This window comes from Hypanus sabinus, chromosome X2, assembly GCF_030144855.1.
Source record: "Hypanus sabinus isolate sHypSab1 chromosome X2, sHypSab1.hap1, whole genome shotgun sequence".
NCBI classification, from domain to species: domain Eukaryota; kingdom Metazoa; phylum Chordata; class Chondrichthyes; order Myliobatiformes; family Dasyatidae; genus Hypanus; species Hypanus sabinus.
In genome coordinates, this window is record NC_082739.1 from 7,411,608 (window position 1) to 7,425,246 (window position 13,639).

Consider the following 13,639-nt stretch of genomic DNA (forward strand, 5'->3'; position numbering starts at 1 on the left):
AAGAATTTTGGGTCAGCGGCAAATTCTATGACCCGAAGTTATTCTTCTATACACCAGACCCATTTCTGATATTTCCTTTACACAACATTACATTTCCAGCAATTTGACTAACATTACTGTCTGCTTTAGAATTAAGTGACTCTGCATAAAATCACTTCCCTCTAAATCTCTAATATACGTTCAGCACAGATTTGTTAAAGGAAGATAATGTTGACTAATAATTGTTTTCAAATTTGAAGAGGTCACAAGAGTTGAGAGCAGTGCATGGGGGAAAAAAATTGTCAAATGCTTGATGGAAATTCACTGCAGTTGCAAGTTAGTCAATGAAATGTAAGAGGCAAAGGGCAAACTGGATCCAGATCTATATTTAGAGCATAGGCATATGACGTTACTTTGCTCCTTCACCCCATAGAGTCTGCTCCACCATTCCGTTATGGCAGATTTATTATTTTACAAATTGGAGTTGCACCACTCTGACAATCCAAAGCTGGTTTTGGCTCAGGAGACAGGGTTACGGATGAAGGCCATTTACATGCCTGTTAGCTGAGACAGTACAAGAAAAGGGAGTCTATGCTGGAACTGCTTGCAAACAGGAGATAGGCTAGAGCCTGGCAGAGATCCATTTCTTAGGCAGAAGGGATCAATAAAACAACTTAAAACTATTGGTGGAACGATTTATTTATTTAGCGATACAGTGCAGTACAGGCCTTTCTGGCCCAATGAGCTGCTCCACCCCCAACCCATCAATTTAACCCAAGCCTAAGCACCGGACAATTTACAATTACCAATTAACCTACTAAACAAGAATGTGGGAGGAAACTAGAGCATCCGGAGGAAACCCATGCCTTCACAGGGCAGAATGTACAACCTTGTTACAGATGGTTGTGGAATTGAATTCTGAACTCCGACGCCAAGCTGTAATAGCATCGTGTTAACCACTTTGCTACCATGGGCCCACGGATTAAATTGTTGCTTTACACTCATCACGAATCTGTCCAGCCTCCACTGCTCCAAAGAAAACCATCTTCTGCCATGGTTAATTTTTCAGTCCTGGTGATTTGCTTATATCTCTCCACCGTCTCCAGTGTCTTCATCACTCTCCTGTAACTTGACGGTGGGAGCTGTGGCGAAGCTTACCAAGAGGTTCCAGCACTGATCCCTGTGGAGCACCACCAGTCACAGCCCTAACAATCCACCATCACTACCCTCTCTTCCTTGACCAAACTAGTTTTTAATCTAGTCCAGTCTACGAAATCTCCATGCACCCCATGTGCCTTCTGGATCAGCTTTCATGGTCAGGGAATCCCATGAACAACGTTTGAATGAAAGCCACATGTCTCACCAAATATCACAGGGCCACAGGCCACTAGATGCTACTCACCCATCTGTTAACAGACTTTGGATGGTGCTTGAGAGTATAATTTTGTTGGTATTGATGATCTTGTAGGAAGGCCAGAGATTCTTTTCCAATGGGACACTTTTGGGGTCTCTGCAGAGAATCAGGTTTATTATCACTAACATGCATTAGTACTTGTTAAAGAAAAAAAATACAATTGTAAATGTGGCCAGCACAGTCACTTCCGGACTGTTTGAGAATCATTATTTAGCTGAGGACCACTTGGCACTTGGATTTGTAGTCATGTACCTCAGAGCTCATCCATTTCCCTACATGTGTGCATTCTTCTGTCTACACACCAGTCTCCCTAGAAGTTTCCACTGTCACATACACCAGTACTATTTCCATGGTGTGATTTTGTAACACCTATTAACAGGTGCCATTCTACTCTGGGCATTCTTCCTTGACCATGTGCTTTTTGAGGATATTCTGTCATTCAGCAACTGCACTATGATCCATTCATTTCTCCGCCCCTCCCACCCCCAGCAATTTAAACATTTAATTTATTTATTGAGATTAGGCCTATTCCACGCTCTTCAAGCCACAACACCCAGCAATCCTCCAATTTACCCCTAGCCTAATCACAGGACAACTTACAATGACCAATTTACCTACCAACCGATGTCTTTAGACTGTGGGAAGAAACCGGAGCACACAGAGGAAACCCACGCGGTCACGGGGAGAACGTACAAACTCCTTACAGATAGCAGCAGGAAACATACCTGGTTCACTGGTACTGTAAGGCAATGTGCTAACCACTATGCTACCATGCTATCCCAAATATGGCAATCAACCCATCAAGTTCTGTTTGTTAAATTATATCCTACCCTCACATCTCAAAGAATTGACTTCAATTTCAGCGCTGGGTCTCAATCTTGTATCCGAGTAGCAGAAATAAACCCTTCACAATATTAGTAATCCTCCATAATATCTTAGAAACTACATATAAAATCATCCCTTGATGATTTGTACAAAACATAACCCTTGTTTTTACAATACCACCTTGTAACTAAACCCATTGGGTCCAGGTACCCTTCTGGCAAATATAGTCTACACCACCAGCAAGTCAATTTTCCTCCTGAACATGTGATCCCCCAAACTGCTCTCAGAACTCCAGACGTGATCTATCCAGGGTTTTGAGTAGCTGTAGTACACTAGCCCTCTAGATACTTAGCTTGATGATTTAATGCATTCTATTATGATCCAAGAACATGAAACCCAAGTGTCAATGTACCTCTGTTACAATTGAGAAAATGTGCTGCTAGATGAGCACATTTCAAACTAGATTCAAACTAGAGGACATGATTTGAGAGTTAGGGGGCAGAAGTTTAAGGGAAACACGAGGGGGTATTTCTTTACTCAGAGAGTGATAGCTGTGTGGAATGAGCTTCCTGTAGAAGTAGTAGAGGCCAGTTCAGTTGTGTCATTTAAGGTAAAATTGGATAGGTATATGGACAGGAAAGGAGTGGAGGGTTATGGGCTGAGTGCGGGTAGGTGGGACTAGGTGAGATTAAGGGTTCGGCACGGACTAGGAGGGCCAAGATGGCCTGTTTCCGTGCTGTGATTGTTATATGGTTATATGGTTATATGTTATATGAGGTCACAGTTGAATCTAAGACAGAAAATACTGTAAACCAAGCTCCATCTGTGGGAAGAGAAACAGTTAAACATTTAAGGACTATAACCCTTCACGAGGACAATGTCTGATGAAGGGCCTTTGACCGAAAACATTATTTCTCTTTCCATAGATGTAGCAAACCTAACAGACACTTCCATCAATTTGTGTTTCTTTAGATTTCCAGCATCGGCAGTTTTTTAACATCTGTATAATGTCTCCAATGCTACTTCTCAGTACCTTGAGTAGGCTAGCTGATTGCATGCTACTTGTGCATATTTAGATTGCCAATTATCATAGCACACACTTTCCCATTGCTGCGTTGTTGAATCTTTCACCTGTAGAATGGAGTGTGGTCCGTAAATCCGCACTGGAAGGGAACACAGAAGCATGACATTGGTTCATTCAACAAGGCAATCAGAAGAAAAATGTGCAGAAATCCATTACTTGCCTACCTGGATATTCATCCTGGAAGGTGAAATTTGACACACAGCCAATCTCATCTTCACCTCCTGAACAGTCTTTGATCCCATTGCATTGCAAATCAAGAGCAATGAACTTGAAAGTGTTGGGACAGAAGTAGTAGTAAGTGTCGATAGCAACCTTCACTGGAAAGGTAAAGAATGATGTTGGTTAGACATCAGCACTTGCCAAACTACCTTAAGGCTGCCTAGTGTCACTGGTGAGGTGTATTCATGATTCTTTGGAAGTGACTTCAACTTTTTGAGGCAAAGTTTCACAAAATTAAGCTGAAGATCCAACAACTTGCTGAGCTGGAGATTCTGCACTGCGATCACAGCAAACCATGATGGAACCATCAACAGGAAACTGAATGCCAAGCCAGCTTATCATATGCCAGCTTAGCCTCAACTGTTCAAGAAAGCCAATTCCACCTCTAACCTTGGAGTTGGAAGTTAACCAAGAATCCCATTCCAATCCCTGTCCATTGCTTCCCATTAGAACAACCAGTCATCACAAATGAAGTTGGACTGTCACCATTGCCTTGTCACCAGTTTCTGCTCCCCCACGAAACTGATGAGCCAAAATATAGAGCAGTTTTGTTTAAAAACTTTCAACCCCTCCCATAAGCTATTACAGTACGTCAGACTGCCAAGGGCAAATGCAGGGGTGATTTGACTGCAGTGTTCAAGATGATTAATGGAGAAAGAGAAAATCACTTCCTGGAGTGAATAGGGCACATGGCTTTAAAATTAGAGGCAGGGCACTCTGGAGTGACATCAGAAAACTCTCACAAAGAACAGGGAAATTCCACAAACCTCTCTCCAGAAGAGCTCAAGACGGAGAGTCAACAATAAATTTCTAAACACAAGGAGCATTTAAGCTCGAGGGTGAGGGAGTATCAAGCACCCAGGATCTACTTCAGAAGTTTAAACACTTTTCCACTCTGATTTCAAAGAGATTTGCTTCTCCCTCTGCCAGCAGTCTCTAGCTCTAATCATCCAGGGTCATCATATACAGTCCGTTCAATATTAAGTCTCGACCCTCCCCCCACCTTTCCACACCACCCCACCTCTAGTTTGAACACATAGGTTTGCACAGAGCTGCAAGATGAGGTTTTATGAACTTTAAGTGCGGTACTTCATGCAAACAACTGATGGACATTTGATGCCCAACTTATCTGTGAACAAGGGGAGGAAGCAGTGCAGGACAGAAAGCAGAAGTTCAGTGATATTGAAGGATATAGGAAGGAGGAACACCTTCAAAGCATTTTGCAAAATACAAATTGGCTTACCAAAATATGCAGCAACAGCAATGATTGCTAAACCAGCAATCACACAGAGTACGGTAATAATGACCCTCCTATGTTTGCCCATTGCACACGAAGTCCGATTAGTGCCTTATAGAGAATGGAAGATTTATTAGTGCAAATACTTGGTATTCAGTTTGACTTCTCACCCATCCCCAAACCCACCAGCTCAGAAGGAATTGGGATTGGAGCCTGGAGCTCATGTGGGATTGATTGTATGCGGGTCCCTTCTCATTATATATGCACGCCATCATCCTGTGTGAGTGGTCTTAGGTCTAAGGGATTGCAGTAAGAAAAAGCAGAAGAACAAAGGCACATTTGTCCATCCACTTTTCCCTTCCAAAGACTAGTAGGCTTGGAATCATGAAAAAAAAACAAAGCAACACATACAAAATGCTGGTAGAATGCAGCAGGCCAGGCAGCATCTATAGGAAGTACAGTCGACATTTTGGGCCGAGACCCTTCGTCAGGACTAGCTGAAAGAAGAGATAGTAAGAGATTTGAAAGTGGGAGGGAGAGGGGGGAGATCCAAAATGATAGGAGAAGACAGGAGGGGGGAGGGATAAAGCTAAGAGCTAGAAAGTTGATTGGCAAAAGGGAGACACAGCTGGAAAAGGAGAGGATCATGGGATAGGAGGCCTAGGGAGAAAGAAAGTGGGACGGAGAGACGGAGGAAGGGAAGCCCCATTCTTTAAAAAAAAGGAAGACATCTCCTTCATCCTGGAATGAAAAGCCTCAAACAAATCCTGATTTTTTATCCAAATATCAGAGTTACAAGTGCCCATATTTCCAGGAACTTCAGATGTCTGAAAAGTGGAATCTTTTCACTTATGTCACTGGGACATTCCAAGAGGCTTTAAAGCTGATGAACCCCTTAATATCGACAATTTGGGAATGTAGAAAATGTGATGGTCAATTAGTACAAAGACCTACAAACAATGGTCAGATTAACTCTACCAGTGGAATTGAGACACCCATTACCCAGGACTCACCTGTGTCGTGGCACCTTAGTTCCCGACAGGAGAAAAGAACTTTAGTTTAATGTCACTAATGATCTAGATTATGCCGCTGACTGGTTGAGCAATGTTCTCTGGAGCAGAAAGAGCTAATCACAAGAATAGACTTTGACATACTTGTGTTTAAACGAACTTTATGACCCCCGCATATTGTTTGTTGAGGCAACAAGATAATTATAGAAGGAGGAGAAAGCATTTATCTGAATGCCAGATCTGGGTAAGTGAAATTATCCACAATACTACATATTGCTGAGGCATTATGAACAGGTCCAACGTGGCTTTAAAAAGGAGTTTATCATTTGTTGCTTTGCACAGTAACTTAATCTGAATATTACTTTCTTCTAAAAAGTCAGATGACACAGACTTTAGTTCCACAAATTTCATGCAATACTTTGTTTTGATCACATATTTCTCAATGACCTGCATTGATTCACAAATAAAATCTGCAGGTTTACATAAATGAATCAAGATATTGAAATTCAGTAGAAGTAGTGAATCTGTTAACAAGGCACGAGGTGCAAAGCCTGTCAAGTAAAAAACATCTGGAGGAAAGGAAATGTGAAGCAGGATCTGCAGCAGATAGCACAGCACCTTACAGTGCCCAGGATAGAAGATTCCCATCATGTCTGCGAAGTGTGTACATTCTCCCTGTGACCAGGTTTCCTCTAGCTGCTCCAGTTTCCTCCCACAGTCCAAAGGCACATGGGTTCAGACTAGTAAAAGTGGGCATGCTATGGTGGGGCCTGCAGACTGCAGTCCAGTACATCTTTGGACTGTGCTGATTGTTGGAAAAACACACTTCACTGATAGACAAGTGACAAATAATGTTAACCTCTGTCTAATCTCTTTAAAACTTTAGCAGGACTTTAGCTACAGCACTGTGCATGTGTCTTAAATCTATTTCACAAAAGAAAATGAGAAATAGTAGGCACCAGCCCGAGGATAAAACTTTAGAGGTTATAAATATTTGGAAAAAGTTACCTCTCTCCCAAAGGAAAGGGAACATTGTGTAGTAGTGTAGTAGAGGTCTCGAGAAACTACAACATTTCATACATTAGCGTAGTGATATTAAACCAAGGTTCTTCCCCCATTACCCCCTCCCCCAAACGGGATCTAAAAGATAACACCTTACACAAGCCCCAGCTAATAGTTGTCCCAATTCAAATGTATAGGAGCCTTGGGTACCAACACAAGCAGGTTCAGGAACAGTTATTACCCTTCTACCATTAGAGTCCCGAACCAGCGTGAATCTCACTAAAATGATTCCACAGCCTATGAACTCACTTTCAAAGACTCCAACTCATTCTCAGTATTATTTGTTTACTTATTTAACATTAAATGCTCTTGTATTTGCACAGTTTGACTCCTTTTGCACATTGGCTTCTTGTCCACCTTTGTGTGTAGTTTTTACAGAATTGCATTTCTTTGTTCTTTGTGAGTGCTCACAAGAAGTTGAATCTCAGTAATATATAATGATCAATATATACTTTGTTAACAAGTTTACTTTGAACTTTGTAGGACAAATGAAGCAACTTGACTTCCACATGCAGAGCACTAAATTCTCAACCTTGGTAGTTTGGACCACTGATTGTCACACCATTATTCCTTCGCCCACCAGCTTCATCCCTTTCAAGCACCAAGGAAAGAGGAGCAAAGTGGAATTGTGTCCACACACGATATACAGTTATAGTCATGTGGTGAACTATGTGCCTGTCGGGACATGCCCCTGCTGACTGCTCCTGTGGCTCCTCCCACAGGCCCCTGTATAAAGGCGATCGAGGCCTGACGCTCGGCCTCAGTCTCCAGGACATAGTATGATGGACACTCACTCCTGGTTCCTTCTTCCAGTCAATAAAAGCCGATATCTCGCCTTACGTCTCAGTGTGAGTTATTGATGGTGCATCAAGTCATTTGTCTAACCTGGATTCATGGCTTTGGCTGGTCTCGATGGCCTGAGACTAACAAACACTTCACTCTCCTCCACTACTCCAGCGGTGTCTCGTATCTGAAAAAAATTAACATGGTCTGATTCCTACCTGCATCAGGGATGGAATAGTTAAATATAACAAAATCAAATTAAACATCTTCCATAGACTCCGTTGTGAATTATCTTTACACAGCTTACTAAGGCTTGACTTCATTTGTATAGCACAAATTAATTTCCACCCTATATCTTTGAGGCCGTTATTGGTCTGGGTCGAACATGGATATTGCACCCCAGCTATCTACATGACATGCAAGCCAAGGCAGTACGATATGGAAGGCAAGCTGTTCCCCATACAGCAGGCTCCCCCTCTCCTCACAGCTGATGAACCCAAATGAATGGTAGACAGATACAGTTCAGCACCAGTGGCAGTGCAGAAGTTATCAGTGTTAAACTCAACATAGGACTGCCCAAGGGATTCCAGCTCCAGATTTTTCTTCAGGGTTAACTCCCAAAGCCTTCCCCAAGGACAGGTGTGTAAAAAGGGCCTGTAGGATCATTGGGGACCCGTGACACCTAAACCACAATCTATTCCAGCTGCTACTATCCAGGAAATGGTACCGCAGATTGTAAGCCAGGACCAACAGACCGCAGCTTCTTCCACCAGGCCATCAGACTGATTAACTCACGTTGACACAACTGTATTTCTATATTATATTGTTGTACATACTATTTCTACAAATTGCACATTTAGATGGAGATATAACGTAAAAATTCTTTACTCCTCATTTATTTGAAGGATGTAAGTAATAAAGTCAATTCAATTTTTTTAAAAAAGCAGAATCCATTCTTAGGGGTTCACTAGGACATGCCCTCTTAAAAGTACCGGAGTGGAGGTATAGGAGCCTGAAGATGCAAACTGTTTTAAAATAGCTTTTACTCCTCCATTCAATTTCTAAAGGGACAATAAACCCATGAACACTCACTTTTTACTCTCTATTTGCACTACTTATTTTAATTTTATATACATTTAAAATTTTATTCTTTGCGCTGTTCTGCTATCACAATACATGTCAGTGATAATAAACCAAAGTCAAATTCCAAAGTGGGTGCTGAAAAGATTCACAGGAATATTGCTTGTAATGGAGACTTCAAGTTATAAGGAGATTGGAGAGGCTGGAACTTTTTCCTGGAGTGAAGGAGGCATTATAGAGGTTTATAAAATTATGAAGGGCATAGGTAGGGTATTTACTGATTTTTACCCAGGGTAGGGGAGTCTAAAAATAGAGGGCATAGATTTGCCCTAGAAGGAGAATAATGTTGAGCAAGTCCAAAGGGCACGATTTCCCATTCAGTGGGTAGCAGGTTTGTCGAACACAAATGATGGTGGTGGTGGCAGAGGCAGGTACAATTAACATGTAAAAGACACTTGGATGGGTAAACGATTAGGAAAGGTTTCCCTGTGCTTTATGCCATAAAGCAAGGGGTGCAAGGACCCCTGGTTGGGAACCCCTGTTTTAGACACAGGCAAATGAGGTTTGTGCAGTTCGCCATCTCGTTCAACAAGTTGGAGCAAAGGGTCTATGTCAGTGCTGCACAAATTAGAGTACCGAGGCCTTTGAAACAAAGAACAAAAATAGAATTTCAACGAAACAAAGGTGCAACAGGACAGAAGGAATCTCTCTGTGGAACATAAACAAGCTGCTTGGCCCAGCTAGTTAAGCTACCATTCCTGCACTGCACATCCCATGTAATTCACAAGCTTCGCACGGTCACCAGAAAAATTATATCATGAGAAACTAAACACTGGAATCTCAACCTTCCTCTGGGTCCAAATAATGTTGATCACCACTGAAGACCCTCACCTGAAACCTCCTGGATCCTGGATAGCAGTGGGCTGGACCATCATTTCATTAAGCGTAGATATTACAATAACTTCAATACATTTGAGTACACCTCAAAAAAAAAACTGATCAAGAAAACCACTAGATTGTTACAAAAACACACATCCCTCACGTCCTTTAGAAGGAACTTGATCTTCCTGGTTTTGTCATACTGTTGTGACTTTAACCTATGTTTGGTAAACCGGTTCCTCAAAAAGAAATTATGCCATCTGTCATTGATATAGAGTCACAAGAGACAGGAGCAGAATTGAGCCATTTGGTCCGTTTAGCTGTTTTGCAAACCACAAGCAGGCAATAAACGCACCCTTAGCTACAGCTACGATCAATTCACTTGTGTTCCCATCCTGGACGTAACCTACCTTTAGCTCCAGACAGGCTCACACAGCTCAAAAGCGAAGTTCACTGCCACCATCACAAGGAACAAGAAGTGGTAATAAATGCTAATAAGTGCTCTTCTGCACTTCTGGCAGAAGTGTCTACATAGCAAACCTATTTTAAAGTAATTGCAAACTCTTGGCTTTAGAAAGACTATTCAACAAATATAGGAATCATGAGGTTTCAAGATTCGAGAGCAGATTAAGGGATGTTTAAGAAGCAGCCATGAGCCTTTCAGATCACCGCTTAGCCTTCCTAGAAACTACTGAACCCAGGCACCATCAACACACAAGTTCAATTTCTGCCCACTTGCTGACACAGGTTATGATCAAGTGACTCAAGGACATTCATATATACAAGTGAATCCTATGTTGTTAAATTTAAAAGTCCATTCAGTCCTACAAACTGCAGAACTCATTTCCTCTCTCCACTCCACAATCTCTCCACAATCGCTATGGCAACCATATTAATCCACTGGGTATCTATAGATTCAACAATTACATCACTACTATTGGCAGAATCTCAAACAGAAATGAAGCTGCATACAGGAGTGAGATAGATCAGCCGGTTGTATGGTATCCCAACAGCCACACACTCAATGTCACCAAGACCAAGGAATTGATGTGGACTTTGGGGGTGGTGGGGGGGGGGGGTAGGAATGGGAGAACACACACCAGTCCTCATTGAGGGATCAGTGCTGGAAAGTCTGAGCAGCTTCAAGTTCCTGGTATCAACATCTCTGAAGATCTATCCTGGGCCCAGCACTTTGGTGCAAAAATCACAAAGGCAAAAAACCAGTGGCTATACTTTATTAGGAATTAGAGGAGATTTGTTAAGTCACCGCTCTTGCAAATTTCTCCAGCATCCATCACTAAACACCCACCATCGTCTAGGACATGCCTACATCATGAAAATTGAAGGGGGTTTGGGGAAGTGAGGTGGTGGTACAGGATAACTGTCATTCACACTCAGCAGGCCAGACAGTACCTATGGGAACATTTCAGGCCAAAACCCTTCTTCAGGACTGAGGAGGAGGAAGAGGAAGACACCACAATAAAAAAGTTGGGGGGGGGGGAGGGTGAGTGGAGGGGGATTATTTTTTAAATGAGAAAATCGATATTCATGCCATCAGGTTAGAGGCTATCCAGACAGAATACAAGGTGTTGCTCCTCCACCCTTAGGGTGGCCTCATCTTGACACAAGAGGCCATGGACTGACATGTCGGAATAGGAATCTGAATTAAAATGTTTGGCCGGTGCAAAGTTCTGCTTGTGGTGGATGGAGCAGAGGTGCTTGACATACTTATGTCTTGCACTGTACTGCTGGCACAAAACAAATTTCATTTCTTGACAATAAACCCGATTCCAAGTTATTAATATAGACGGCAAATAATTCTGGTCACAACCCTTCCTCTGATGCCCCTTGCAAAATTCAAATAACCCATCTATCTATCCTGACTATGGCAGCCACATCAATACCCATTATTATCTCCTCTACAATGACATCTTACCTTGTGCAGGAGTTTGTTTTAACATGCATGTGGTGCCTTTTCAAATGCCCTTAATGAAAACCAAATGCACTATATCTGCAGCACTCCAACTTGCCAAACATTTTGCATTTCTTAAAACCATGTTTACACACATTGTGATTTTCTAAATCATATGTTGTTTCCTTAATGAAAGACTTCATGTCTTTCTTTCTTCTCCCTCCCCCCCCCCCAAAATATACATCAGTTTAGCTTGACTATTACTTCTTGCTCAGTCTTCCATTCCTGAATAACATTCCATCTTCAGCTTTCCCATCTGCTCGGGCCTTGGCAGAATCTAGAAACTTCAGAAGCTCATGAAGACTCACAGAGCACATACACATCTTCAAAGAATTCACTGATCCTACAACAACGTCTGACTTACTCCAAGAGCAATGCAAGCAACATGCATCAAGAGCAGTGACTCAAGTAATAAAATTGTAAATGCTGTTAAATTTAATTTAAATAGGAAAACTCATTTAAATAATTACATATGAAACTTTGTGCACATTATGCACAGCACCTCCTTCAGTAAATTAGACATTCCTTTTAGATTTAAATATTGCCTTTTTGAAAGGTCAAGTTGCTCTGTGAAAAACCCTGCTAGACAAGTTCCTTATAATTTGCAAATATCCCATCGCACTAATTTCAATTAATCTTTAGAAAATGGAACAACAGCCATTCCTGTCTGGTTTGGTGCAATGTCTTCAAAATATATAAAACTACAGTGAACTGTCAGGTCAGCAGAAAAAGTCATTGGCTGTAGTCTTCTATCTCTGCAGGACTTGTGTCCAGGACACAACAGCAGGCAAGAAAAAAAAATTCATTGCAGACACCACCCACACAGCAAACTGCCTTTTCCAAAAGCTCCCTTCTAGAAAGTGTTAAAGCTATTAAAACAAAAACTTTGCCATTTTTAAAATCTCTTCCCCCAGACATGTTAATCTGATTAACTATTCTAGTTAGCCCCCCCAACCATTACCCCCATCACTGCACTATAAGCACTTTCAACCAGTTATATTGTTTACATGCCAGTATGTATTTATGCATGTTTTTTTCTATATCCTTACTTCTACCATTTCACATAATTCTTCATTCGCCATATACAGTACATGGAGTCGCAATTTGCTGTGGTCTATTGGCACCACAAGTTTCAAGAATTAAATCCTTGATCTGAATCAGGATTGTCACTGATTTACAAGGTCAAGACACCACAATTACTTAGAAGTGCTCCATGTTGAACCATGTGTGCTCTATTCATTGTCTCCACCCCCATCCCCTTACAGGAAGGATGGTCCCAGTTGTCCAAGATTTTCCCATGGCCCTTCCTTTGGGAAGTTTCAACCTATATGATGTCACCACAGCTCCTCCCATGCCTGAAGTCCCCAAATTTCTTAAGCAATCTCTCAGATATCCAGAAGTATGTGATTTGTCACTACTCATTCCCGACAATTACTTTGTTTATTGTTATTGAACGAGTCTCCCTACCAACATCAGCTTTGACTAATATTACAAGTTCATGACGTCTCCCTATTCCAATCTGTTTTGGATTCACATCCTGGACCCTACCAAAACATAGGAGCAAGAGGAAGAAATTCATCCCTTTAAGTGAGCTCAGCCATCCAATACGATAGTGACTGATTCCTACCATACCTTATTCCCACTCTCACACCTTGATGCTTTGGGTCTAGAAATTAATCCAGAGTTACCACCCTCAAAGGGAAAAAGATCCCTGTCCTATACGTTATCACACATCCTGAAAGCTCCTCATTCTAAGCACCTGGCCAGGGAAAACATCCTCTGTCACAAAACAATATCACAAGTCACACGTGAACTCAACCTCTCTTAGCAAGAGCAAAATAGCAAACTTGTCAGTGGCACAGGAGGCAGCAAGTTGCCTAATGGGATCTGCCATTCAAGAGCTACCCTACATTCCACTTTTCAACAACTAATGTGCAGCCTAGCATGCCATGGCTCGTCAAGTATACACCCATACAAGAACAGGAGATCTTCAGAATGGGCCACTATTCAATAACCATGGCTCATCTGGCCCAAGCCTCGGCTTTTCTGTAGCATTTCCACATAGAACTTCAACTTCTATCTTCAAAGATCTCCA

General features: G+C 41.9%; 1 protein-coding gene across 8 annotated transcripts in view; it reads right to left on the reverse strand.

Moving 5' to 3' along the window:
• The window catches only part of LOC132385113 (transmembrane protease serine 4-like), a 49,127-nt gene that overhangs the window by 19,535 nt on the left and 15,953 nt on the right, over window positions 1-13,639 (reverse strand). For 7 of the 8 annotated variants that reach the window (XM_059956872.1, XM_059956874.1, XM_059956876.1 and 4 more), the window contains exons 2-6: window positions 7,716-7,800; window positions 4,765-4,869; window positions 3,467-3,619; window positions 3,252-3,381; window positions 1,382-1,489 (exon numbers count right to left, since the gene is read on the reverse strand). In XM_059956872.1, the coding sequence (XP_059812855.1) occupies window positions 1,382-1,489; window positions 3,252-3,381; window positions 3,467-3,619; window positions 4,765-4,869; window positions 7,716-7,800 (581 nt within the window). The remainder of the gene's footprint in view (window positions 1-1,381; window positions 1,490-3,251; window positions 3,382-3,466; window positions 3,620-4,764; window positions 4,870-7,715; window positions 7,801-13,639) is intronic. The other variant, XM_059956878.1, reaches the window with a different exon arrangement.